The following is a 22,829-nucleotide window of genomic DNA, read 5'->3' as shown; positions in this document are numbered from 1 at the left end:
CTGATGTTCCTCTACCAGGAAAGACAACCAAGAATAATGGCACTCTTCACTGCTGTTGTAAAGAAGAGCTTCACAATTGCAGGATCGACTCCAAAAGATTTACGTTTTCTCCAGAAGTGAAGTGGTGTGTGTGCTTTGGCCACAACATGTCTGCACTGTTATGCCCATATTATTCTCTCATCCACTGTGGTGCCAAGATGCCTGTAGCTCGCAGGAACAATGCCATTATTTAGCTTCCTCCTAAAATCCACAACAATTTATTTTGTCTTATTTTCATTCAATTTTCGACATTTGTCATTGCACCACTTTACAAACCTTTTCACAGAATTTTTAAACAATTTCACGATAAGGCGCACGATGATGGAATCATCAGCATACCTCAAGCTCTTATCATACTCAGATCGGCAGTCGTTAGTAGAAAAAATAAAAAGTCGTGGTGAGAGAACACAGCCCAGTGGAGATCCAATGTTTGTTGACACTGATTTGAAGAGGATGCCAGAAACTGACACCTGCTTGGATGCTGTTCTGAAGAAAGTGATAAATCCAAAAAAGAAGCATAGAAAATTTTCAATTTCTCAATAAGCTTAAAATAGTTGCATGCTATTAAAAGCTGATGAGAATCATTAAAAGTTGCAGGAATGTAACAACCAACCTTATCCATGTGCGGATTAGAGCAAGGATAGCATCATCCATCGATTTGCTTGATATGCAAACTCCAACTGATAAATACGTTGAGCAAGAGGATCCAAAAGATGATTCGACACTAACTAAACGCTCAAAGCACTTCATGATGGCCGATTAATTATGACAGCTACCGGCCAGTAATCATTCAGCTCAACAGGCCTCAATTTCTTGGCGACCAGAATACTGATGGCTGATTTCCAACAACAATCATTCATGTCAAGCGATTTCTGGAACAGCACAGAGAAAGGACTTGCCAACTGATGAGCACATTCTTGAAGTATTTTTCCACTAATCTTATCATAGCCACTTGCTTTCCACAGGTTCACTTCCTTAAACTGCTTCTCTACTACCCATATGTTGATGGTAACTGGGGATCTCTCTCATTCAATAAGTGAAGCATGTTGCATAATCATGTGTTCCTTCAATTGACTATTCTCAAACCTGCAGGAGAAATCTGTTTAAGTCATTCACAACTTCATACAAATTATCCATAAACCCAAATGGGTTTCCCTGTCCCTCTCTTTAATGTAAACCTCTCATTTTCTGCATACATTTCCAAGCATCCCGAGGTTTGTCCACAAACTGCTGTGCAACATATCTCTTTACATCATTTTTGCATTTTAAATTTCCTTTAATGCCGTAGTTCTCAATTTATTAAGTTTATCTATGTGCTGTTGAATTGTGTGCTCATTTTGATTTCCAACTTTGAACGCTCTCTGTTTTTCAAGTGGCAGTGTTTTAATTCCTTAGTTACCCAAGGTTTATTATTTGGATACATCTTTATTGTCTTAATTACCTCCACCACCGAAGGTGAAGGAGGTTATGTTTTCACCCCTTTCTGTCTGTTTGTTACTTGCAAAATCGAAGATGTTTTAAAATATATTGGTCAGTCGATTTTGTTATTCTATCTGTCTGTCTGTCTTTGTCTGCCTGTTTATCGCCTACAGGTCACAATTTTTAAACCGATCTTCATGAAACTTCACCACATGGTATAGTCTGTCATGAGGAAGAAGCCTATGGTTATTGAGGTCAAAAGGTCAACATCGGCCAAAGGTCAACACCTTTGGTGGTGTTTCTAAAATCCTCAATTTTCATCCAATTGACTTGAAATTTGAAGACTATTTATATTTCAGGTCAATGAATTCAACCAGCCAATTATTTTTGAGATAAACATCATCCAAAAGGCCAACATTGGCTGAAATTCTAAAATTGTTAATTTCCATTTGATTCACTTTGAATTTGAAGAGGAGTTGAATATTTGGTCATTGGATTAAACCACCAATTATTTTTGAGGTCAAATTTCTTTTATCGATTTTGCAAGTATCGTGCTCTGCACGATGTCTTCTTCTTGTTTGTTTGTGTGCAGGATATCTCAAAAAGTTGGGGATGGATTCGGACAAAACTTGGGAGACAGGTTGGTTGTGTGGCAAGGCCGAATTGATTCAATTTTGGTGAAGATCTGAATCCGGATCTGGTAACGAGAATTATTTAATTTTTAAAGTGATTCTTCACCATTGAGAGATAGGGCCAAATGTGATATAGTCCTGTATGGCACAGTATTTCAAAAATGTATTGGGCCCGATATGTTCTCCTGGATCAGGCATTGTGTGGCAGAGGTATGCGCTCTACCAAGTGCCCTTCTTGTTGGAATATGTAACCGTTCACAGAACACAATATAGTAATTGATGACTTCAGTAACCTCGCTGATATTATCTGTATCATCAGTGAAAATGTCCCATTTTGTAATTTCAAAACATGTTTATAGATATTGTATTACAGTAGAATTCCAAACTTTAAAAACTTTTTTTTTTTTACTGGTTTCACAGTTTTCGGTGTTTGACGATACAGTACAAAAGTAAAAAGTGCACAAAAGTCTTATTGCACAATTCCCTGTCGAATAACAGATTCATATGGCTCACAAATGGAATAGAAAGAAACACTGGTCTAATACGTATATTATCCTCACGTGTATGCTCATTTATATAACTGCTGTTGTTTGGCAAAATATCCCACAAGTTTACATCATGCAGAGTAGTATTGGGTGAGTCAGGTGAACATGTGTCCATCGCTTGGACTGTTTAATATATGACATATACAGTTTGCTCGGCATTTGCATTGGGTGGAATGTACAACAGAATGACGGATAGAATTTTCTATCTCAGGGCGGATAGAAAATTCTAAAAGATACGCAGTCACTCAATATTGGCAACACAGACACAACTCTTAATCTGGAATTTATTCACATACTTGCATATACCTCCTCCACAACCTTTATATGTTGCAGTCAAAGATCGGTTGTGGCGTAATGTGTGGATCAAATCCTTCAATATCTATAGTACGGTCAGAAATATCTGGAGTCATCCATGTTTCAGTGAAAAATAACACTCAAATGTCTAAATTCTGACATACGTCAGGCACAAGTTATATCCCATCCAATATTTAATGTTGGTTCTTCCGTTGTTTATGCTATCTGTTGAATTTGTTTCATATTGTTCAAGGCCTAACACAGCCACTCCTTGAAAAGAAAGTCTGAAAATGATTTGTCTCCATGTTCCTCGTTTTCCTTCTTTCTTCCTACACATCTTACTTCCACTTCCTGAACATTACCTTATTTCTCCTTCTTCCTTCAAAAAAACAAAACAAACCAAAACTATCGAATGCTTTTGTTTGTCTCCCATAACTCATGCCCCTGATGTTAACTCAGCCTGGGAATTATTCCACAGAAACCTGCTCTTTCTTATGCACATATTCATCCCACCTCATCTTCAATTATCCTGCCATTCTTCCCATGGGTGGTACACTGAATCCTGAAATGAGTAATCATTATTCTGAATCCTGTGGTGAGGCAGTTGCTCTGAACCAACTTGCCGTCTCTTGCTGGAATGCAAATCTGACCGAAGGCAATCTCATTACATTCCAAAAAGCCAGCAACAAGTGTGTGTCCACTCTCAGGAAAGCCAGAAAACAACATCTGTCCAACTTCAAGAATTAACATTATACTTGTCTCCCTCCTCTGGCACCTGGTGGCACCTTGTTAAGTCTGTCTCTGGTATATGCTCCCCTTCCATCCATTCCCTCCTTTGAAATGGCACCACAGCTGACTCCTCTCGTGAGAAGGCCAAATGCCTCAACTCTGCTTCCAAATGTTGTATCTTGTGTCCACAACCCCTCACTATTGGTACCCCTCCTCCCCCCTTTTTCCTGTCCTACCCAACTGCTCCTGGACTCTGTGTCTTTTGCACCTGAGAAGATGGAGAAGTTTATTTCAACTCCCAACTCTGCAACTGGACCTGACGGCATCAGCTAGCATGTACTAAAAACCTGCTCTGCTGCTCTTGCACATCCTATTTTCTGCTGTTTTCATCCTATCATTTCTCTCGGTCATTTCCATCTGCTGGGAAATCGGCCAACCTCACTGCATTATATAAAATGTGCAAAAACTGATTCCCTTAGCGAGATTCCTATCAGCTTACTTCCAATCCTCAGCAAGGTCATGAAATCCATCATTGCAGTTGATATGAAATCCTTCCTTTTCTCCAACAACCTCATCTGAGATCAACAATTTGGTTTCAGACTAGGTCATAATACCTTGGACATGCTGCTTCCACAATCCCAACAATGGATGTCAGACATGAGACCAGGGCCTTCTCTCTGGACATATCTCATGCTTTTGATACAGTCTGGCATCCTGCCTTACTCTTCAAGCTCTTCCCCAACACCCCACACACTCAAACCTTCCCCTGTGCCCCAAGCACTCAAACCTTCCCCCGCACCTCGTGCACTCAAACCTTCCCCCACACCTCGTGCACTCAAACCTTCCCCTTCACGCCACACACTCAAACTTCCCCTCACCCCACACACTCGTACTTCTCCTCACCCGACACACTCAAACTTCCCCTCACCTCACACACTCAAACCTTTCCCCTCACCCCACACACTCAAACCTTTCCCCTCACCCCACACACTCAAACCTTTCCCCTCACCCCACACACTCAAACCTTCCCCTGTGCCCCAAGCACTCAAACCTTCCCCCACACCTCACACACTCAAACCTCCCCTGCACCTCACGCACTCAAACATTCTCCCCCACCTCACGCACTCAAACCTTCCCCCGCACTCAAACCTTCCCCCGCACCTCACGCACTCAAACCTTCCTCCACACCTCACGCAATCAAACCTTCCCCCTCACCCCACACACTCAAACCTTCCCCCACACCTCACACACTCAAACCTTCCCCCGCACTTCACGCACTCAAACATTCTCCCCCACCTCACGCACACAAACCTTCCCCCGCACCTCACGCACTCAAACCTTCCTCCGCACCTCACGTACTCAAACCTTCCCCAGCACCTCATGCACTCAAACCTTCCCCCACACCTCACGCACTCAAACCTTCCCCACACCTCACACACTCAAACTTCCCCACACCTCACGCACTCAAACCTTCCCCCGCACCTCACGCACTCAAACATTCCCCCCACCTCACGCTTCTTCCCCCCGCAGGTTAATTTGTGGTAGGCATTTCCTGTTGGTCAGGATACATTCAGCAATAGCTGTTGTGGGTCTGAACTCGATAGATATACAGTGGGGTGCAAAAGTATGAGTCCAGAAGGAAATTTATTCATTGAGACATAACAAAATAAACAAGTACAAAAGACATAAAATGTCATCGGCCCCGTTATTTTCGAAATTTTGATGTGCGGAGTTAAAGGGATAGCCCATATTTATGTACAACTAAAATGGCCGCCAGTCTACCAGTCGGCCATCTTTGATCAGATCGCAAAATAAAGTGAGGTGCCCGTGTACGCCATCATGCACTGTGCTTGTGCCAAGTTTTACCAAAATCAGACCATGCATGTCTGAGAAATGGTTGAGGACACATTTAAGTAACAAAATAGCCACCAGTCGGCCATCTTTAATCACATTGCGAAACAAAATGGTGTGCATATAAATACCATCATGTGTTGTTGTCGTGTCAACAATGAATAAAATCGGTCCATACATGTCCGAGATATGGTTGTGGACATACGCACGCACGCATGCACAGACACGGAAATCGAGAAGAAATCCATAAGTCCCCATGTTGGACTAAATCCAATGGAGGCTAATAATTAATCAGTGTAATTCTCTTTTTCCTTGAGGACAGCCTCAACTCCATTTGGGGTTTATTTAATTAATTTATGGATTAAGTTTGAGACAATCTTTTCCCAACAGTGTTGGAATGTACTCCAGAGCATAGTCAGACTGCGCATATAAATGTTATCTTTCTCTCAAATGTTTTCAACCTTAATTTATTCTGTGAATACAAAGTTTCAGTCAATAATAACCTCAATAAATTAAAGAATCGTGAATAAATATCTTCAATATTTTGACAAATTTGTGTTCAAAATCGGGATTTGGGAAAGCTTGGCATTTGATGTAAGTGGACTCATACTTTTGTATCCCACTGCATTCTCACACACACATAAACACACACACACACACACACACACACACACACACACACACACACACACACACACACACACACCATTTCAAAACACACCTGGGTCACAAGTGTCTCTCGCTGACTGGGTCTTCAGTCAATGTCCTCGGCATCATCCCATTTCATCATCTTCAGCACACCTGAAGTTTTCAAAAAGGCACTTGAAAGATTGAGAGCATGAGGCAAAAGATTCTTTGTGTCTGGCGAGACAAAAATTGAACTATTTGGCCTGAATGTAAAACACTATATCTGGCAGAAACTGAGTATGAGCTCATCACCCATCTAACACCATCCCTACCATGAAGCATGGTGGTGGCAGCATCATGCTATGGGAATGCGTTTCAGCAGCAGGGACTGGGAGACATGTAAGGATAGAGGAAACAATGAATGGAGCCAAATACAGGCAAATCCTTGAGGAGAACTTGCTTCAGGGTGCAAATGACCTCAGACTGCAGTGAAGATTTACATTCCAACAGGACAATGACCCCAAGCATACAGTCAAAGCAACACTGGAATGGCTCCAGAACAAGAATGTGAAAGTTCTTGAGTGGCCCAGCCAAAGCCCAGATTTGAATCCCATTGAGAATCTGTGGAAAGACTTGAAGATTGCTGTTCACCGACACTTCCTATCCACCTTTTCCAGAGCTTGAGTAAATCTGCAAGGAAGAATGGGATAAAATCCCCAAATCCAGATGTGCAAAGCTGATACAGACATGACGACCCAAAGCTGTAAACGACCCAAAGCTGTAAACGCTGCCAAAGGCGCTTCTACAAAGTATTGACTCATGGGGTTGAATACTTAATGACGCAAGACATTTGAGCTTTCATTTTAAATTAATTTGTAAAAAAATTCTAAAAACATCTTTTCACTTTGTCATTATGGAGTATTTTGTGTATATTGGTGACCAAAAAATCTCAGTTTAACCCATTTTATATTCAAGGTTGTAACACAAAAAAAGTGACAAAAGTCAAGGGGTGTGAATACTTTCTGAAGGAACTGTAGTCTTCGCAAACTACTCCAAAGTGATAAAGCTAAACTTGCAAATGAAATGTGAATAAGTTAGATTAACAGAGAAATCAGATGATTCGCAGTTGCATAAGTATTCAACCCCTTTGCCTAATTTACCCTAAATCACTTCAGGAGCCAATTATTTGTTTGAAAGGTTACAAAATAAGTGTGAAAAAGGACCCCTGTGGACTTTAGCACAATGGCTTGCAAAACAGCTTTGTAAAAATTCTGTGAGTCAACAACTGTGATGACGTCACTTCCTGTAGTTCGCAAGAGGTTAAGCTTGACCAAAACAAAACAAGTGTTTTTTGTGTGTTGTTTTGCGTATTTTGTTATTGTGATTTGTCAGGGGCTGTGGGCTGTATTTATATCACTGTAGTTGTGTTCGTAACAGTTTTAGCAGGAATTTGTGTTAGTTCATTGAAAGAAGCAGGGGAAGGCCTCGTGTTAAGGTTGGCGTTTAAGTCAGTTGGGGCCTTGGGAGTATGGCGATAAAAAAGGGTATGAATAGAGACCGAAGAAGAAAGGAAGAGGAGTGCGTAAAATTTAATAGTTGCACAATGTGGGCCATATCAACAATAGGGGAAGCAGAGGGTTCTTACTGTTGTAGAAAGTGTCAAATCAAAGTTTTGATGACTTTGATGGTGAGTCAAATCAAATCAAAGTTTTGTCAAATCAAAGTTTTGGTTACATCACATTAATGGTGAGCACTTCCTAGTGTTGTTGGAAGTGTTCACCGTCAAAGGGTGGAGGAGCTCCTTGTGAGCCAACGGCCATCCATATCCATCCAACTATTGGTCTGGTCGCTCTGATGGCTACTATACCCAAGGAGTTGCTGTAGCTGTGTCCAACAAGCTGACTCCAATGATAATTGAGGTAACACCGGTCAACGAGTGTATTATGAGACTAAGGATTCGTCACTTCTTGGGTGTCATTTCCCTGGTCTCCGTTTATGCTCCGACTGAGGCGAGTGATCTCAACGTGAAGGATGCATTCTATGCCATGCTCGAGTCTGTGGTTGATCAATGCCCCAGGCGAGATACTCTTCTCGTCTTGGGGGATTTCAATGCATTGACTGGAACTGATGGGGATGGTTTTGAGGCATGTGTTGGTCCCCATGGTTCTGGAACCAGAATAGCACTAAGTTCCTTGACTTTGCAAGAAGTCATTGACATAGGGTGGCTTGTTCATGGTATCAGCACCCACAAGCTCATCGCTGGTCTTGATATTCCAACGCTGGTTGTGTGGCAAAGGAGATTGACCATGTGCTTCTTGATGGTGGCTGTAGGATGATTCAGAACTATAGGGTCGGTCCACTGGAGTGTTCAGTTCATCAATACTGACTACAGGCTTGTCGCAACTCTGAAGTTCCACCCTAAATATCTGAGAATGGTACCATCCCAGCCTAGGCTGGATGTTGGCAAGCTCAAGGATGAGAGGGTAGCTGAGGAGTTTGCGAGCAGGCTGAGAGGAGATTTGGGGGTCTGGGTGCTTTGGGGAATCCTGAAGAGTTGTAAATGCCTTCAAGACATTTGTTACTGTAGAGTGCCTTTAAGACCACTGTCCTTGATGTTGCCAGTAGATGTCTTGGAACTCACTGTGGGGTGAAGAATAATTTTTCCTCAAGGGACACTGGATACCATTGACCAGAGTCGCAGGGCCAGGCTGAATGGCAAAGCTGATCTGTTCAGGGAGCTGAGGTGTAAATCTGTACTTATGCTGAGGGTGGCGAAGGAGGTCGATGTGCGAGGAATCTGTGAACGGGTGGAGCATCACCTGTGGTCAAGTGATTCTTGTTCTGCTTGTAGGGGAATTTGTGCATTGTGTTCCTCCAAGCTCGCACCTCGGTGTACTGCAGCAAGAACAGAGGGTGGTGGGCTCTTGACAGAGGAGTCCGAAGTGAAGGCCAGCTGGCTGGTTACTTTGAGCAGCTATACCAGGCTGATCCACCAGCTGTCAAGTTGGATGTCAGGACTGTTACCATCCATTTTGCTGACCCCCCAATCAACTGTGATCCACCTTCGTTTATGGAAACACAGACTGCAGTGAACCAGTTGAAATGGGTAAAACTCATGGGAGCTTTGGTATCCATGCTGAACTTCTCAAGGTTGGCGGAAATGCTGTACTCATGTCATTGCATGCAGTCCCCATAAACCCCATGATCACTGTAGGTAAAGTGGTAAAGTGAGTGGGAGGATGTCTTGCTCTGAGGATGGATAGCTGCTGGTACCTGTGCAGGACAAAAGTCTTTGTCTTCACGTCTTTAGTTCCTCCAGTCTTGCTTTATGGATGTGAGACTTGGACTTTGGCCAGGAATCTGAGACAGTGACTTAATTCCTTTGGTACCAGGTCTCTTCAGATCGGACTTGGCTATCGCTGATCGGACTTTGTGTCCAACGAGCGGTTGCTGAGTTAGACTCAAATGAGATTTGTTACCTGAATAGAGTCGGTGAGGATCAACTGTGGCTGTACGGACATGTGCCTCGTTTTTCCTGACGCTGATCCTGCTCACCAGATTCTCTCAGCGAGGGAGCCTCGTGAGTGGAGGAGGCCAATGAGCCAACCTCGTGGTTGCAGCAGGTTGATCAGCATCCCAAGGAGATGGTGATAGGCCAGGCACCTGCCTGGGGGATGGCCAGATGGGGGCCCCTGGAGTGCTGATGGAAAGTGGACGCAGGGACGCCCTGCTCTGGCGTATACTCCCATGCCTGACCTGAAGTGTGAGGAAATAGCCCACTTGAGGATAGTTATTCTGAGGTTGAAGGAACGGAAAGATATTTTGCAGGAAGTAGCAGAATGTGAGAAATTTGGAGATAACAGTTGGTTACGGTTGTGAATGAGGTTGATGAGGATATTGGAATTGTTGACGGTGTAGCGGGAGCAGGCAATGGTGACGGTGCTATATGGGCAGGCAGTGGTGGAGGTGCAGAGGGTGCAAACAGTGGTGGAGGTGCAGAGGGTGCAAACAGTGGTGGAGGTGCAGAGGGTGCAAACAGTGGTGGAGGTGCAGAGGGTGCAAACAGTGGTGGAGGTGCAGATGGTGCAGGCAGTGGTGGAGCTGCAAACTGGCTCAGTGATAGGAAGCAAAGAGTGGCTGTGAGTGGGAGGATGTCTTGCTCGGAGGATGGAAGTAGTGGGGTACCTCAGCAATGTTTGCAAACAAAACACACACACATACTATAAGTCCTTGGACCATTACTATTGATTATTTACATCAATGATTTGGATAGTGGGGTGAAGAGTAGGCTTTCCAAATTTGCAGATGACACAAAGCTTGGAGGTAAGGGAGATAGATGAAGTCGTTATCAGATTCAGGAAAGTATTGATACTTGCATGGATTGGGTAAAAGATTGGCAGATGCAATTTAACCTGAGCAAGTGTAAGGTGTTGGGGATGGGAAAGAACAATGAAAATAGAGATTACAGGATGCAAGTAGTAATTCTGGAGTGTCACACAGGAAAAGGATATGTTGTTATTCGTCTTTTGGCTGCTCCCATTAGGGGTCGCCACAGCGGATCATCCGTTATCATCCGTATACTGATTTGGCACAGGTTTTACACCGGATTCCCTTCCTGACGCAACCCTGGTCGCCTCTTACGACACAGGGATATGGATTGGGTTTCGCCATGATTCCAGGCTGCCCTACACCCTCTCATAGCGTGGCCACAGTGCAGAGCTCCCGTCCTCAAGCGATCCTCCAACCCAAGCCTCCAAGTAGCCGGATTACAGGCGCACGCCACTACGCCCGGTTCACACAGGAAAAGGATCTGAGGGTGCTAATAGATATGGGAGGAAAGCAGGCAGCACAGTGCCAGGCAGCTTTAGGTGCAGCGAATAGGGGTTTAGGCTGTATTTGGAGGGGGATCATTTATATTTGAAAAGAGGTGGTGTTAACATTGTATAGGAATTTAGTGAGACCACATCCAGAATATTGTGTGCAGTTTTGGTCACCACAACTGAGAAAGGAGATGTATGCCATGAAGATGGTTCAGCGCATGACTATTAGATTGATTCTGGGCCTAGCTATACTCAGCTATGAGGAGCGGCTGAAGGAGACAGGGCTTTATACACTAGAAAGGAGGTGGTTAAGAGGAGATATGATGAAGATGTTTAAGATACTGAAAGGTGCAGATAAAATAAGTGCAGATTAATTATTCAGCAGAGTAGACAGTGATAGGACCAGGGGCCAGTAAAGTAGAGGAGAATTAAGATGGTAGTAAGGAAGGGGTCTTTTACTCAGAGAGTAGTTGATGCATGGAATGGTCTCCCTGGAAAGGTCGTGGCAGCAGAAACAGTACATAAGTTTAAATTGGAATTAGAGAGGTACCTGGAAGTTATGGAGATGGAAGGGTGTGAGGATGTTGGCAGGACTTTTAGGTAGCTTGAGCATTGATGGGTGATTGTGTGCATGTGTACGGAGTGATGTTGTTGGGAGTCTTGTCAAGGGGTATTGTGTGGTTGATGATGTGTGTTTTTGTTAACCAAGCCCATGCTCCCTCCCCTGGGGAAAAAAATACAAAAATTACAAAAACAAATAAACACAAAACACACACACACACACACACACACACACACACACACACACACACACACACACACACACACACACACACACACACACACACACACACACACAGACACACACACACACACACACACACACACACACACACACACACACACACACAACATTTTTCATTTTCTTCTTTTGAACCTTTTGCATTTTCTTACAATGATCTTGTGTTGATAAATTGGTGTGGTGTTGATGTGGTGCAGGTGTGATTGGCTGAATGGCCTCCACCTGTGTCTAATTTCCTTGTGTGCCTTGTGATCAAAACAGCTTCGTCCCACTTCGATTCTGCTGCACATTCCTTAATATTTTCTTCACTCAATATAATTGTCCGAGCAGCAGAAAAAGTTAAGTTTAATGCTTTGCTTCAATAAATACACTTAGTTATGAAAGTCGCTAATTTGTTATAATGTTCAGATTTCATGCCAGATTTCGACACTTATTTAGTCCACGAGATGCAATTCTCAAATCCGATGTGATATTTCCATTATGTAGTTTAATTAGTCCGTGAGAGTGCATTGTGTTTCCAATGCAATTCATGTTTGAATAGGCCGAATCAATATGGCGGCTCAGACCCCTGCGAGGTAAATTTTAGCTGATCAAGGATAAGCCTTTCATGGAGGTAAGCTATTAATTATCTTCAAAACGAGGTGTTTAGATTTACCCATTCACCCAATTTTCCTTCATCCACTTCCTTGAGAGGATAGGAAACATGCCTTCAGAGAAGGAAACATGCCCTCACGGGTTCACCGAAAGAGAGGGAGAATGATGAACCACTTTGAATGGGTTTCTGAGCCATTCGAACCACTTTGAATGGGTCTCCTAAATCTGGGTCTATGGGCATCGATCGGGATGGTGTTGAGGAGTACCTTGTGAACACTCATCTTACTATAATTCACCGTCTGTCCTCTGTCTGTTCCCAGGTACCGCAAAAACGGCTGAACCGATCACAACCATTTTTTGGGTGTGTAATCCTGGGACCCCTTGGAGTAAAATAGGCATTTTTTTTGTTTTGTCAAATGTCAGGTTTAGTCCCCAGTCTTGATGTCACCGTATAATTGCAACCATGAATACAGCGAATCAGCAGGCTAGACTGGATGGGGACTATCGGAAACAGGAACAAGAGTGTGACACAGCTGCACACCAGACTCGCAGGCAGTCCGCTGAATCCGCTGAATACAGATCTGGTCACCAAGAGCATAACACAGCTGCACACCAGACTCGCAGGCAGTCCGCTGAATACAGAGCTGGTGAACAAGAGCGTAGCACAGCTGCACTCCAGAGCGCTAGGAAAGTCCAGCTTCAAGTGACTCTAACTAAAAAGAGGAGGATTGGAGCTGTGTTTGATGTCAAGCACTTCAAAGAAGCCAACTACCCAGCAAAGCAGCAAGATCACAAGCTGCCAAGCCTGTACGATACAGGACATAAGTGCCCCTTCTGCAAGGCCTACTGTTGGAAAGACGAATGACCTGGATTTTGCTGTGAGTCTGGTAAAGTTGCAATCGATCTCCTCGATATCTACCCTGAAGATTTTCAAGTCCTGTTCAGCCGAAAGGAGTTTATTGAGAAGATACGCTACTTCAACAATGCCTTGGCCATGGCATCGATTGGCATCAATGAGCACTTCATGCCAGGATTCAGCCCCATGGTGAAGCTTCACCAGCCCCATGGTGAAGTCTACCATCGCATTGCGCCACTTCAGCCAGAAAATGATCAATCGCATCCGACGTTCGCTCAAATATGGTTCCACGACAGTGACGAACTGAAAAACTGACTGTGATTTAATGAAGAGCTCAACGGTAATATTGACATCCTGAAGACTCTCCAAGACTGGCTGCGTTAGAACAATTCCTACATCCAGTCTCTAAAGTGTGCCCTTGAGTTGATGGAAGCAAACAACAATATCACCATGGTACTGGATGCAAGAAAACACCCTTCAGGTGAGCATGTTCGACGCTACAACCTCCTGCAGGCAAGTGAGGTGTCAGTCATCATACCTGGCGAGCATGTCGACCATTTGAACATCATCCTCCATAAACGCGAAGGTAGACTGCAATCCATCGCGGAGCTGCACCGGAGCTACGATCCTCTTCACTATGTGCTGATGTTCCCCCATGGTGAATGAGGATTCCAGATCGACATACCCCATGCAAAAGGACGAGGAACTACATCGCCAAATGAGTTTGCAAGGTTCTGCCTTCAGATCAGAGATGAACATTTCAATCAAGTCATGAGGTATTGACGACTTACTCAGCAGTACGCATGCGATCAATATGCCAAGGCTGAAGCTTCACGACTTCGGTGGGTGAGGAACAATCAGAAGACGATCCGTGCAGAGAAGTACCAAAGCCTGATGGATGCTATAGATAACCAAGAAGAGATGCAGGCTTTAACAAAGATCATCCTACCACCATTAATCTATGGCTCTCCTCGGTGGTACACTGAAGCCTTTTAAGATGCTATGGCATTCGTCCAATCCCTTGGAAAACCTGATCTCTTCGTGACATTTACTTTCAACTCACAGTGGCCAGAGATCACGAACTCACTGTTCCCAGGTGAACAGCCCTGTGACCAGCCTGACCTTACTGCACGCGTCTTCCATATCAAGCTTAAATCTCTCATAGCGGATCTGAAGAGTGGAATGCTGGGCAAAGTGGTGGCCTACTTCGGCATGAAGGAGGATCAGAAGCGTGGATTGCCACACTGCCACATCCTGCTGATACTTGCTGATAAAGACAAGCCACGAAAACCCGAGGACATTGATAGAATTGTATCAGCCGAGATTTCTGATCCGAATATCAACCCAAAACTACGTGAGATAATCACACACAACAATATCCACGGTCCGTGTGGTGCTCTAAACCAGAGTTCACCTTGCATCTCTCGATATAGGGAAGCATGGAATTGCGACAGGGACTTGCCAAAACACTGTATAGAGCATACCATTGACGTGGATTTCTACCCTCGAATCGCGTCGTGATCGAAAGGATTCTTTAGATTGTTGAGGGATCTTGACCTCCCCGAGGATTCAACGTCTAGCCGACTCAGTGTTGCATGTATCGGGATAAAATAAACCACAGAAGTCCAGTAATAATCAATGTCCACAAGGAGTTCTTTCTTCTGTACCATTTATTTGCTGTCCCTCAGATCATCCTCCCCCTCCCCATATATCCATTCCATTTTATAAGCAGAGAGGGCTTTTGATCGCAAGAACAGAATGCACAGCTTATCAGCCCGGTCACCTTGTACTTTCAGAAACCCAAGCAATGTCCAAAGTGTCAAAGAAAGACAAGATTATAAGTAGGTGGTAGGCCTTAACAACTAAATAGTAGAACAGTAGAGGAAAAACACAAACACTTTGACCTACTCAGACTGAGGCAAAGGTTTCTTGTCTAGAGAGTAATAATTTCCCCAACACCATGGTAACGGACTCTACGTACCCAGTCTATCGGCACCGTTCTCCAGCACAAGATGGCCAGATACACACAAGAAGAAGGTGTGAGGACAGGATATCGAGGTCAACAACGAATGGATTGTGCCCTTCAATTCGCTGCTGTCCTTGAAATACAATGCCCACATCAACATCGAGGTTCTTAACTCAGTGTCCAGTATCAAGTATATCTACAAATATTTGACCAAGGGCAGAGACCACGTTATCATAAAGCTGGCCAATGGAGAAGAAACAGATATCACTAATGATGAAATAGTGTTTTGTCGATGCGAGATACATCAGTGCATCTGAAGCTTACTGGTGCCTGCACAAGTTCCCCATCCAGCAAATAAAGTTTCCCGTGCAGAAGCTCCCAATTCACTTGGAAGATGAGCAACTCATCCTGTTCCAACCAGATGATCTGCATGACATCATCACCAATGGTACACCGAAAACAAAGCTCACAGAGTTCACAGAGTTCAAGCTGAACCAGAATACTGATGTGAAGATCACATACCCTGATGTATTCAAGCACTTTAGATGGGTGCAGAACACCTGGAAGAAGCGGGCTCATGTGACGAAACTGGACCGCAGTGGTGATGATGCCAACCTGGCCTGCTCAGACATGATTGGAAGGATTCGAGCCCTACCTGTCATCCGAAGGGGAGGCCACGCTGCCACGGTTGCTGCCACTCTGAAGCAGTCCCCCCCTCTGGAGACAAGTCCATGTGCATCGATTGACAAAGAACATGCGGGTGCATAACACAGGAAGTGGAGATGAAGAATTTTCCAAGGAACTTTTACAAATCGGGGAATGAAGGCTCCCTGTCAATGCAGAAATCAGCGAGTTCAAAGTCAAGTCAAAGAGAACTACCTGATCCTAGGAGAAAACGTCAAGAACCTCATTGACGTTATATTCAGCAACTTGATCACCTTGCATGCTGACAGGAACTGGCTTTGTAGCCGAACCATCCTCTGTCCTATGAATGAAGCGGTTGAAGAGGTGAATGATAACGTACTGCGACAATTCCTGGGGACAGAATCTGTCTACTTGAGTAGCGACAAGATAATGGACGTAGAGAACACACACCAGCATCCAGTGGAATTCCTTAACTCGATATGCACTTCAGGAATGCCTCCTCACAAGCTCTGCCTCAAGAAGGGAGCTCTGATCATGTTGCTGCGAAATTTTGACCCCAAAAATGGCCATTGTAATGGTAGTCCATATATCGTGGACAACCTGATGCTGCATCTCATTGATGCGACCACTAGCTACTGGGCCACATGCAGGAAAGAAGCTATTTTCCCGAGGATTCCCATTATTCCATCCAAAAACCCGTTCCCTTTCCAGATGCTGCGAAAGCAATTCCCTGTCCGCCTCTGCTTTGCAATGACCAATAACAAGGCTCAAGGTCAGACATTGGAAAAGGTCGGCATCTACTTGAAGACCGATTTCTTCAGTCATGGACAACTCAATGTCGCCATGAGTCCAGTTGGCAGAAGTGACAAAATTAGTATCTTCGCCAAGAACTTCAGAGAGAGAAAAGGAACTTTCATTAATAATGTTATGCATCCTGAAGTTCTAAGCTGAAGAATATGTATATGTATAACAAAATCATTCATTTATTTCTTTTCCGAAAGAAAAAGCGTACAATTGGTGTAACGCTTTTTAAGAAACACGACGGAATAATCTTCTTTACTTCTTCCTCTTCTGACTTCACATTGCAGCCATTTCCGGTTTGGTCTCCAGCCTAACGTTTTCCCCACTTACCACAAAAACGGCTGATCCAAAGGTAACGATTTTGGGTGCGTAATCCTGGGACCCCTGGACCTCCCGATTGAAGCCCCGCCCGTAGGGCGGGTCCCGTTTCTTTGCTAGTTCAGATAATTGCAGGAGTGAGGAATTGTCAGACATATCTGGTATAGAATGGGCTGAGAAACCAACAACCCAGTTTAAAGTGTCACCTCCAATCTTGCATGAACTGCAGCAAATTGTAAAGAGAGCTTGTAACAAGTCTGTCCCAGGACTGAATGGTGTTTCTTATCTGATATGTCAGCGGTGTCCAGCCATGTTATCTTCACTTCACAAGCTCATAGTCGTTGCTTGGAGGAAGAAGCTCGTAGATCATGAATGGCAAACCGCAGAGAGAATATACATTCTAAAATAATGCCAGTCAAAGCAGCTTGGCCAATTTCGAAAAATATTTCTCCTTGACATAGAAGGCAAGATATTTTTTGCAGTACTTGCAAAAAAAGGTTAACAAATGACTTAGGTCTCAAACAAATATATTCAAACTGAGATACAGAAAGGAGATATTCCTGGAAAACCAGGACGTGTGGAGCACACGGAAATGATTTGGAAAGCTAGCCAGGGCGCCAAGCGAAGACTAAAAAGTTTGTATGTCACATGGTTAGACCTGACGAATGCTTATGGTGCAACACCTCGTTGACTCATATGGAAGGCATTAAGGTTACACCATGTACCACAGTCAATCATTCAACTTGAACAAACATATTTTGAGAAATTCAGAATGCGTTTCTCGACTACTTCCAACGCAACAAAATATGTCGAGTTACAGTTTGGTATCGTGATGGGTTGCACAGTTTCATCAGTCCTTTTCATCCTGGCAATGCAACTCATCCTGGATGGAGTATGACGGGGAAATACCTGTGACAGCACAACTCGGGAATGGTATTCTCACACCTTCATTGAGAGCATTCATGGACGATACAACAGTCCTCATGACTGCACAGAAGGAAATGCAAGATATTTTGACAAGTTATATGAGCTCACAACGTGGTGTCATGTGAATTTCAAACCGTCAAAATCTCATTCGGTCTCAATCATTTGAGGAAAACGTTGTGATGTGATATTCTTTAAAGTAGCAGTTCGTAAAATTCCAACATTATTTTAAGAGCCTATTAAGAGCCGAGGACGCTGCTATGACAAGTGTGTGAAGGATGCATTTATCTGTAAAATTGTTGTTGAAGAAGCTCTTCATAATCTAGCTCTAATAGACAAGACATGGTTGCAAGGTAGATTTAAAGTGTGAATACTACAATTTATGTTGATCCCCAAATTATTGTGGGCACTTCAAATGTATAAGTTCACATTCTCAACTGTTGAGAGCCTTGAGAATAAGTTTAATCAACACATGTGAAAATGGCTTGGACTTCCTCCTTGATTGGCAATTCATGCATTGTACTTCAAGAAGGGGATGTTAGTACTCCTAATAAAATCCTTGATAGAGTAATTTAAGGTGACTAAATGTAGACAGCTCCTTTCTCTCAAAAGTTCTCAGGATGAATTGATCTGAAAAGCACAACCAAAACACTCTTTGACAGGAAATCTTCCTCTGAAGACTTCCAATCGGTTTATGCTCCCAGTGGAGTTTTGACATTTTGGAGTTCTCTTAGTATGCATGCAAAGTTTGGGTTTCATGGTTTTGGAGTTGTTGAGTCTCTCTCTCTCTCTCTCTCTCTCTCTCTCTCTCTCTCTCTCTCTCTCTCTCTCTCTCTCTCTCTCTCTCTATCTCTCACTCTCTCTCTCTCTCTCTCTCTCTCTCTCTTTCTCTCTCTGCCTCTCTCTGCCTCTCTCTGACTCTCTCTCTCTCCCTCTCTTTCTCTCTCTGCCTCTCTTCCTCGCTCTGCCTCTCTCTTTCTCTCTCTGCCTCTCTGTGCCTCTCTCTGCCTCTCTCTGCCTCTCTCTGCCTCTCTCTGCCTCTCTCTGCCTCTCTCTGCCTCTCTCTGCCTCTCTCTGCCTCTCTCTGCCTCTCTCTGCCTCTCTCTGCCTCTCTCTGCCTCTCTCTGCCTCTCTCTGCCTCTCTCTGCCTCTCTCTGCCTCTCTCTGCCTCTCTCTGCCTCTCTCTGCCTCTCTCTGCCTCTCTCTGCCTCTCTCTCTCTCTCCTCTCTCGTCTCTGCTCTCTCCTCTGTCTCTCTCTCTCTCTCTCTCTCTCTCTCTCTCTCTCTCTCTCTCTCTCTCTCTCTCTCTCTCTCTCTCTCTCTCTCTCTCTCTCTCTCTCTCTCTCTCTCTCTCTCTTTCTCTCTCTCTCTCTCTCTCTCTTTCTCTCTTTCTCTTTCTCTTTTTCTCTTTGTCTCTCTCTTTCTCTCTCTCTTTCTCTCTCTCTTTCTCTCTCTCTTTCTCTCTCTCTTTCTCTCTCTCTTTCTCTCTCTCTTTCTCTCTCTCTCTCTCTCTCTCTCTCTCTCTCTCTCTCTCTCTCTCTCTCTCTCACTCTCTATCTCTCTCTCTCTCTCTCTCTCTCTCTCTCTCTCTCTCTCTCTCTCTCTCTCTCTCTCTCTCTCACACACACACACACACACACACACACACACACACACACACGTATAAATACATTGGGTCAATTGGAACATCTGATGGAAAATAACAAGAAAGGTAGGAACTGTGAGTTGACTAAAACACTCTACGATTGCTTTTGTGGAACAAGAGGGACATATCAAAAGTGATAAAATGAAGACATTCAATGCAATAATTGCATCGATTTTGATATTTCGATTATCCACGTGGAACCTGAGAACACCGGGTGAAACTACAACAGCACTCGGGATAGCACTAACCCCCGCCAGGCTGAACATTTTACATTCTGCATCCCACTGATAGGCTGGACCTGCATCCGGACCTGAACTAACATCTAATTGACTTGGTCCTCCTGTCAACTACCCAATTCATCCACCAAGTTTCGTCCGAATCCATCCATACATTTTTGAGAGCAGTATCATTTTTGGCCCTATCTCTCAATGGTGAAGAATCACTTTAAAATTATATTATCCATATCCAGATGTTCACCAGTCTAATAATTTCATCCTTATTACACACCCAACCTGTCCACACCCAACCTGTCCATCAAGTTTTGTCTGAATCATTAAATTACTTTTTGAGATATCTTGTTCACAGACAGACAAACAGGGGTTAAAAAGTAATCTCCATCCACCTTCGGTGGTGGATGTAAAAAGTAGATTTCTCTGAAATTCACTTTCCGAGGAACAGACATGCTAAAAATTTTATGGGATTATTATATACAGTATGTATATGAAGATATCAGCAAAAGTCTTGAACAAGTTTAATTGCGTGCAAGCATATTTATATCTGGACTGATATGGTTTGATATATGTTAAACAGGAAGAACCAGGAGGGTTTGCACTAGAATTCGTTCCTGTAGTGTTTTGTTTGGGGGAAGGAGAATGACCGGTCCCTGACATTTGACTATTCCTGCTGGAAAGACTTGGTCCTGTAGAACCAAGACGGAAAGTAGCAGGTGCTGAGCCAGGAGGGTTCGGGGTGCCCGATGCAGCACCCGATGCCCGATTTGATATACATTTTGATATATTGAAAATATTTTCATATAACATATTGAAAATCGATGATGAGGATGAGTGAAAAGAATGTACCAAAGCAGGATAAATAGTACAGGGCCAGTGAGTACACCAATACCTGATGGAAGAAAACAGTGGAGAAGGATTTAATTAATGTCTGGAACTAATCTGGAAGAAGCACAACACTGAGGTCACAATAGGAAATGGTGGAGAGCTGTGATTCGGGCCTTTGATGTTGCATAGCAGTGGGAAGATAATGATAAATTAAAGTCAAAGAAATGCTTCTGCACTGTATTTTGGTGCATCATAGCAATCGCCTCCTTGACTCAGAGTTTGTATTTTCACTAGTTTCATCATTCTCGGTCACCTCTGGCTCACTTTTCCCTTTTTCACTTGTCACCAATCCCTAGAGAGACGACATGGTCAATCGAGTCGACAGTCTTCTGCACAGATTAAATATTTTCCTGCTGCCTTGCCGAGTCCACGACAGTCATCTGATCGGGACAACGAGCAAGAGTGGGAACGTGACGGATTCCCCCACCACGCTGCTATTCTAAATTCTGTTCCTGGCTCCCAAATTACACTTAATTCGTCTGCACCCTCGAGTTTACAGTGCCGCCCTCGCGTCGACTCACCCACACGGGTGGGAGGGACCACCACCCAAGTTGTGGCTCAACCCAACAGACTCCTCCGGCCAGCACGTGAAAGACCATTGGATGCAGGTGGAGGGGGTGTCGGTGGTGGTGGGAAACAAAGGAATTTAACAGCAAGCAGCAAGACTGCAGACAAATCTTGGTAAGAGTTTGTGTGCCAAAGAGAAACGGATAAACTTAATCCATCCATGTTCTCTGTCTCACTGAACTAATGAGCTGCATCTGTAATAAACTGAGTGCTTCTTACTTTATGGACATTATTACTCATGCTTGGCTTGGATGTTTAAGCAGTGTCCATGCACATGAGGGCAGGAACTTGGAATTCGCCAGTGCCGGCAATAACTCGCCTGCTCTTCCTCAAAAGACACTGTGGGGTCTTTAACATCCACCAGAAAATGTAAATTATAGCAGCTTAACATTTGAACGAACGATGGCACACTCAATGATCCAATGCCCTGCCTGCAAAGGAACAGGTTGACAATTTGTAGTCTGATCAAGAATCGAACACACATTAGGCAGCTCAAATGCAAGTCTGCTACCTCTGCACAAGCCTGATGGACTCGCTTGATGGTGAACATAAAGAAGGATCATTATACAATTCATTGTCTGAATGTATTTGTGTATCATTGATATCATGAGAAATTTAGTGGGGTTTTTATTTGTTTGTTTTCCATGCTTCAGAAATCAAGTTGTGGAAAAACTTTGTTGTTTTAATTATTTTTCATATAATTGCAGGAGCACCTTGATTAGTTAGGCAAATGCTAATACGAGTTTTTCCTTCCCTTCCCTAAGTGTTCCTGTTGTGAGCCTTCACAAGGTGGATGGTGCACCATCTGTTCGTATGAGTCCAACTCCTGCCCCAGCTTCCTCGTGCTTCAAACAGTCCATTTGTCCTTCCTCAACATCTTCATCAATATCCTCATCTTCATCTTTACCAATTTCAACAGTAACTGGTCCACGGCACATTCCACCGCATTCTCCTGCATGTCCCCCACGCTGTCCTACCACCTCGACAAAATCTGCAAAAAGCTGTTCTCCTGTGATGCCTTCAATAAAACCACAACCTTTGACGCGCAGTCGGCCAGCAACTACTCCAGCCACTTGCTTTGTTACCTCACGTCCAAATCCATGTCCACCAAGTTCATTGCGATCAAATACTGCTGCTGCTGCATCGGGCACCCCGAACCCTCCTGGCTCAGCACCTGCTACTTTCCGTCTTGGTTCTACAGGACCAAGTCTTTCCAGCAGGAATAGTCAAATGTCAGGGACCGGTCATTCTCCTTCCCCCAAACAAAACACTACAGGAACGAATTCTAGTGCAAACCCTCCTGGTTCTTCCTGTTTAACATCTTCCCAAGAACCTACCACTCGATCTGTTGCGCCATCACTCAAAGTTGCTGGGAACTCGCACAGTGCATCCCGTTTGGGTGTTGGTGGAAGGCTCGCTTCCGGGAAGGGTTCGGGGATTAAGACTTCAGTTTCTGTCCAACATGGACCCAATGGACCCACTGGGCCTGGTCCCATTCCTAATGGAAAAGCACTAGTTCCTGGACGACGAAGCCATGGGGATGATGGACGTCTCGCGAGGAAAATTTCACACAAACGCCCAGTTGGTAAGCTGTCTGTGCATGTTTACGTTTTGTGGTACCAGAGAACCAGAAAAATG

At 44.1% G+C, this 22,829-nt stretch overlaps 1 protein-coding gene and 1 pseudogene across 13 annotated transcripts in view; one reads left to right on the top strand and one right to left on the bottom strand.

Annotated features, from left to right (window-relative positions):
* The window catches only part of LOC147018718 (uncharacterized), a 286,880-nt gene that overhangs the window by 186,794 nt on the left and 77,257 nt on the right, over positions 1-22,829 (top strand). For all 13 annotated transcript variants that reach the window (XM_085898717.1, XM_085898707.1, XM_085898712.1 and 10 more), the window contains 2 exons: positions 20,921-21,305; positions 21,956-22,776. In XM_085898717.1, coding sequence (XP_085754843.1) covers positions 20,921-21,305; positions 21,956-22,776 — 1,206 coding nt within the window. The remainder of the gene's footprint in view (positions 1-20,920; positions 21,306-21,955; positions 22,777-22,829) is intronic.
* On the bottom strand, positions 10,788-10,929 carry LOC147018719 (signal recognition particle RNA; annotated as a pseudogene).

The sequence above is a fragment of the Eptatretus burgeri genome, chromosome 10, assembly GCF_056783735.1.
Source record: "Eptatretus burgeri isolate ZD-2024b chromosome 10, Ebu_testis_v1, whole genome shotgun sequence".
In the NCBI taxonomy this organism is placed as follows: Eukaryota; Metazoa; Chordata; class Myxini; order Myxiniformes; family Myxinidae; genus Eptatretus; species Eptatretus burgeri.
This window is presented reverse-complemented; position numbering and strand designations above follow the sequence as displayed.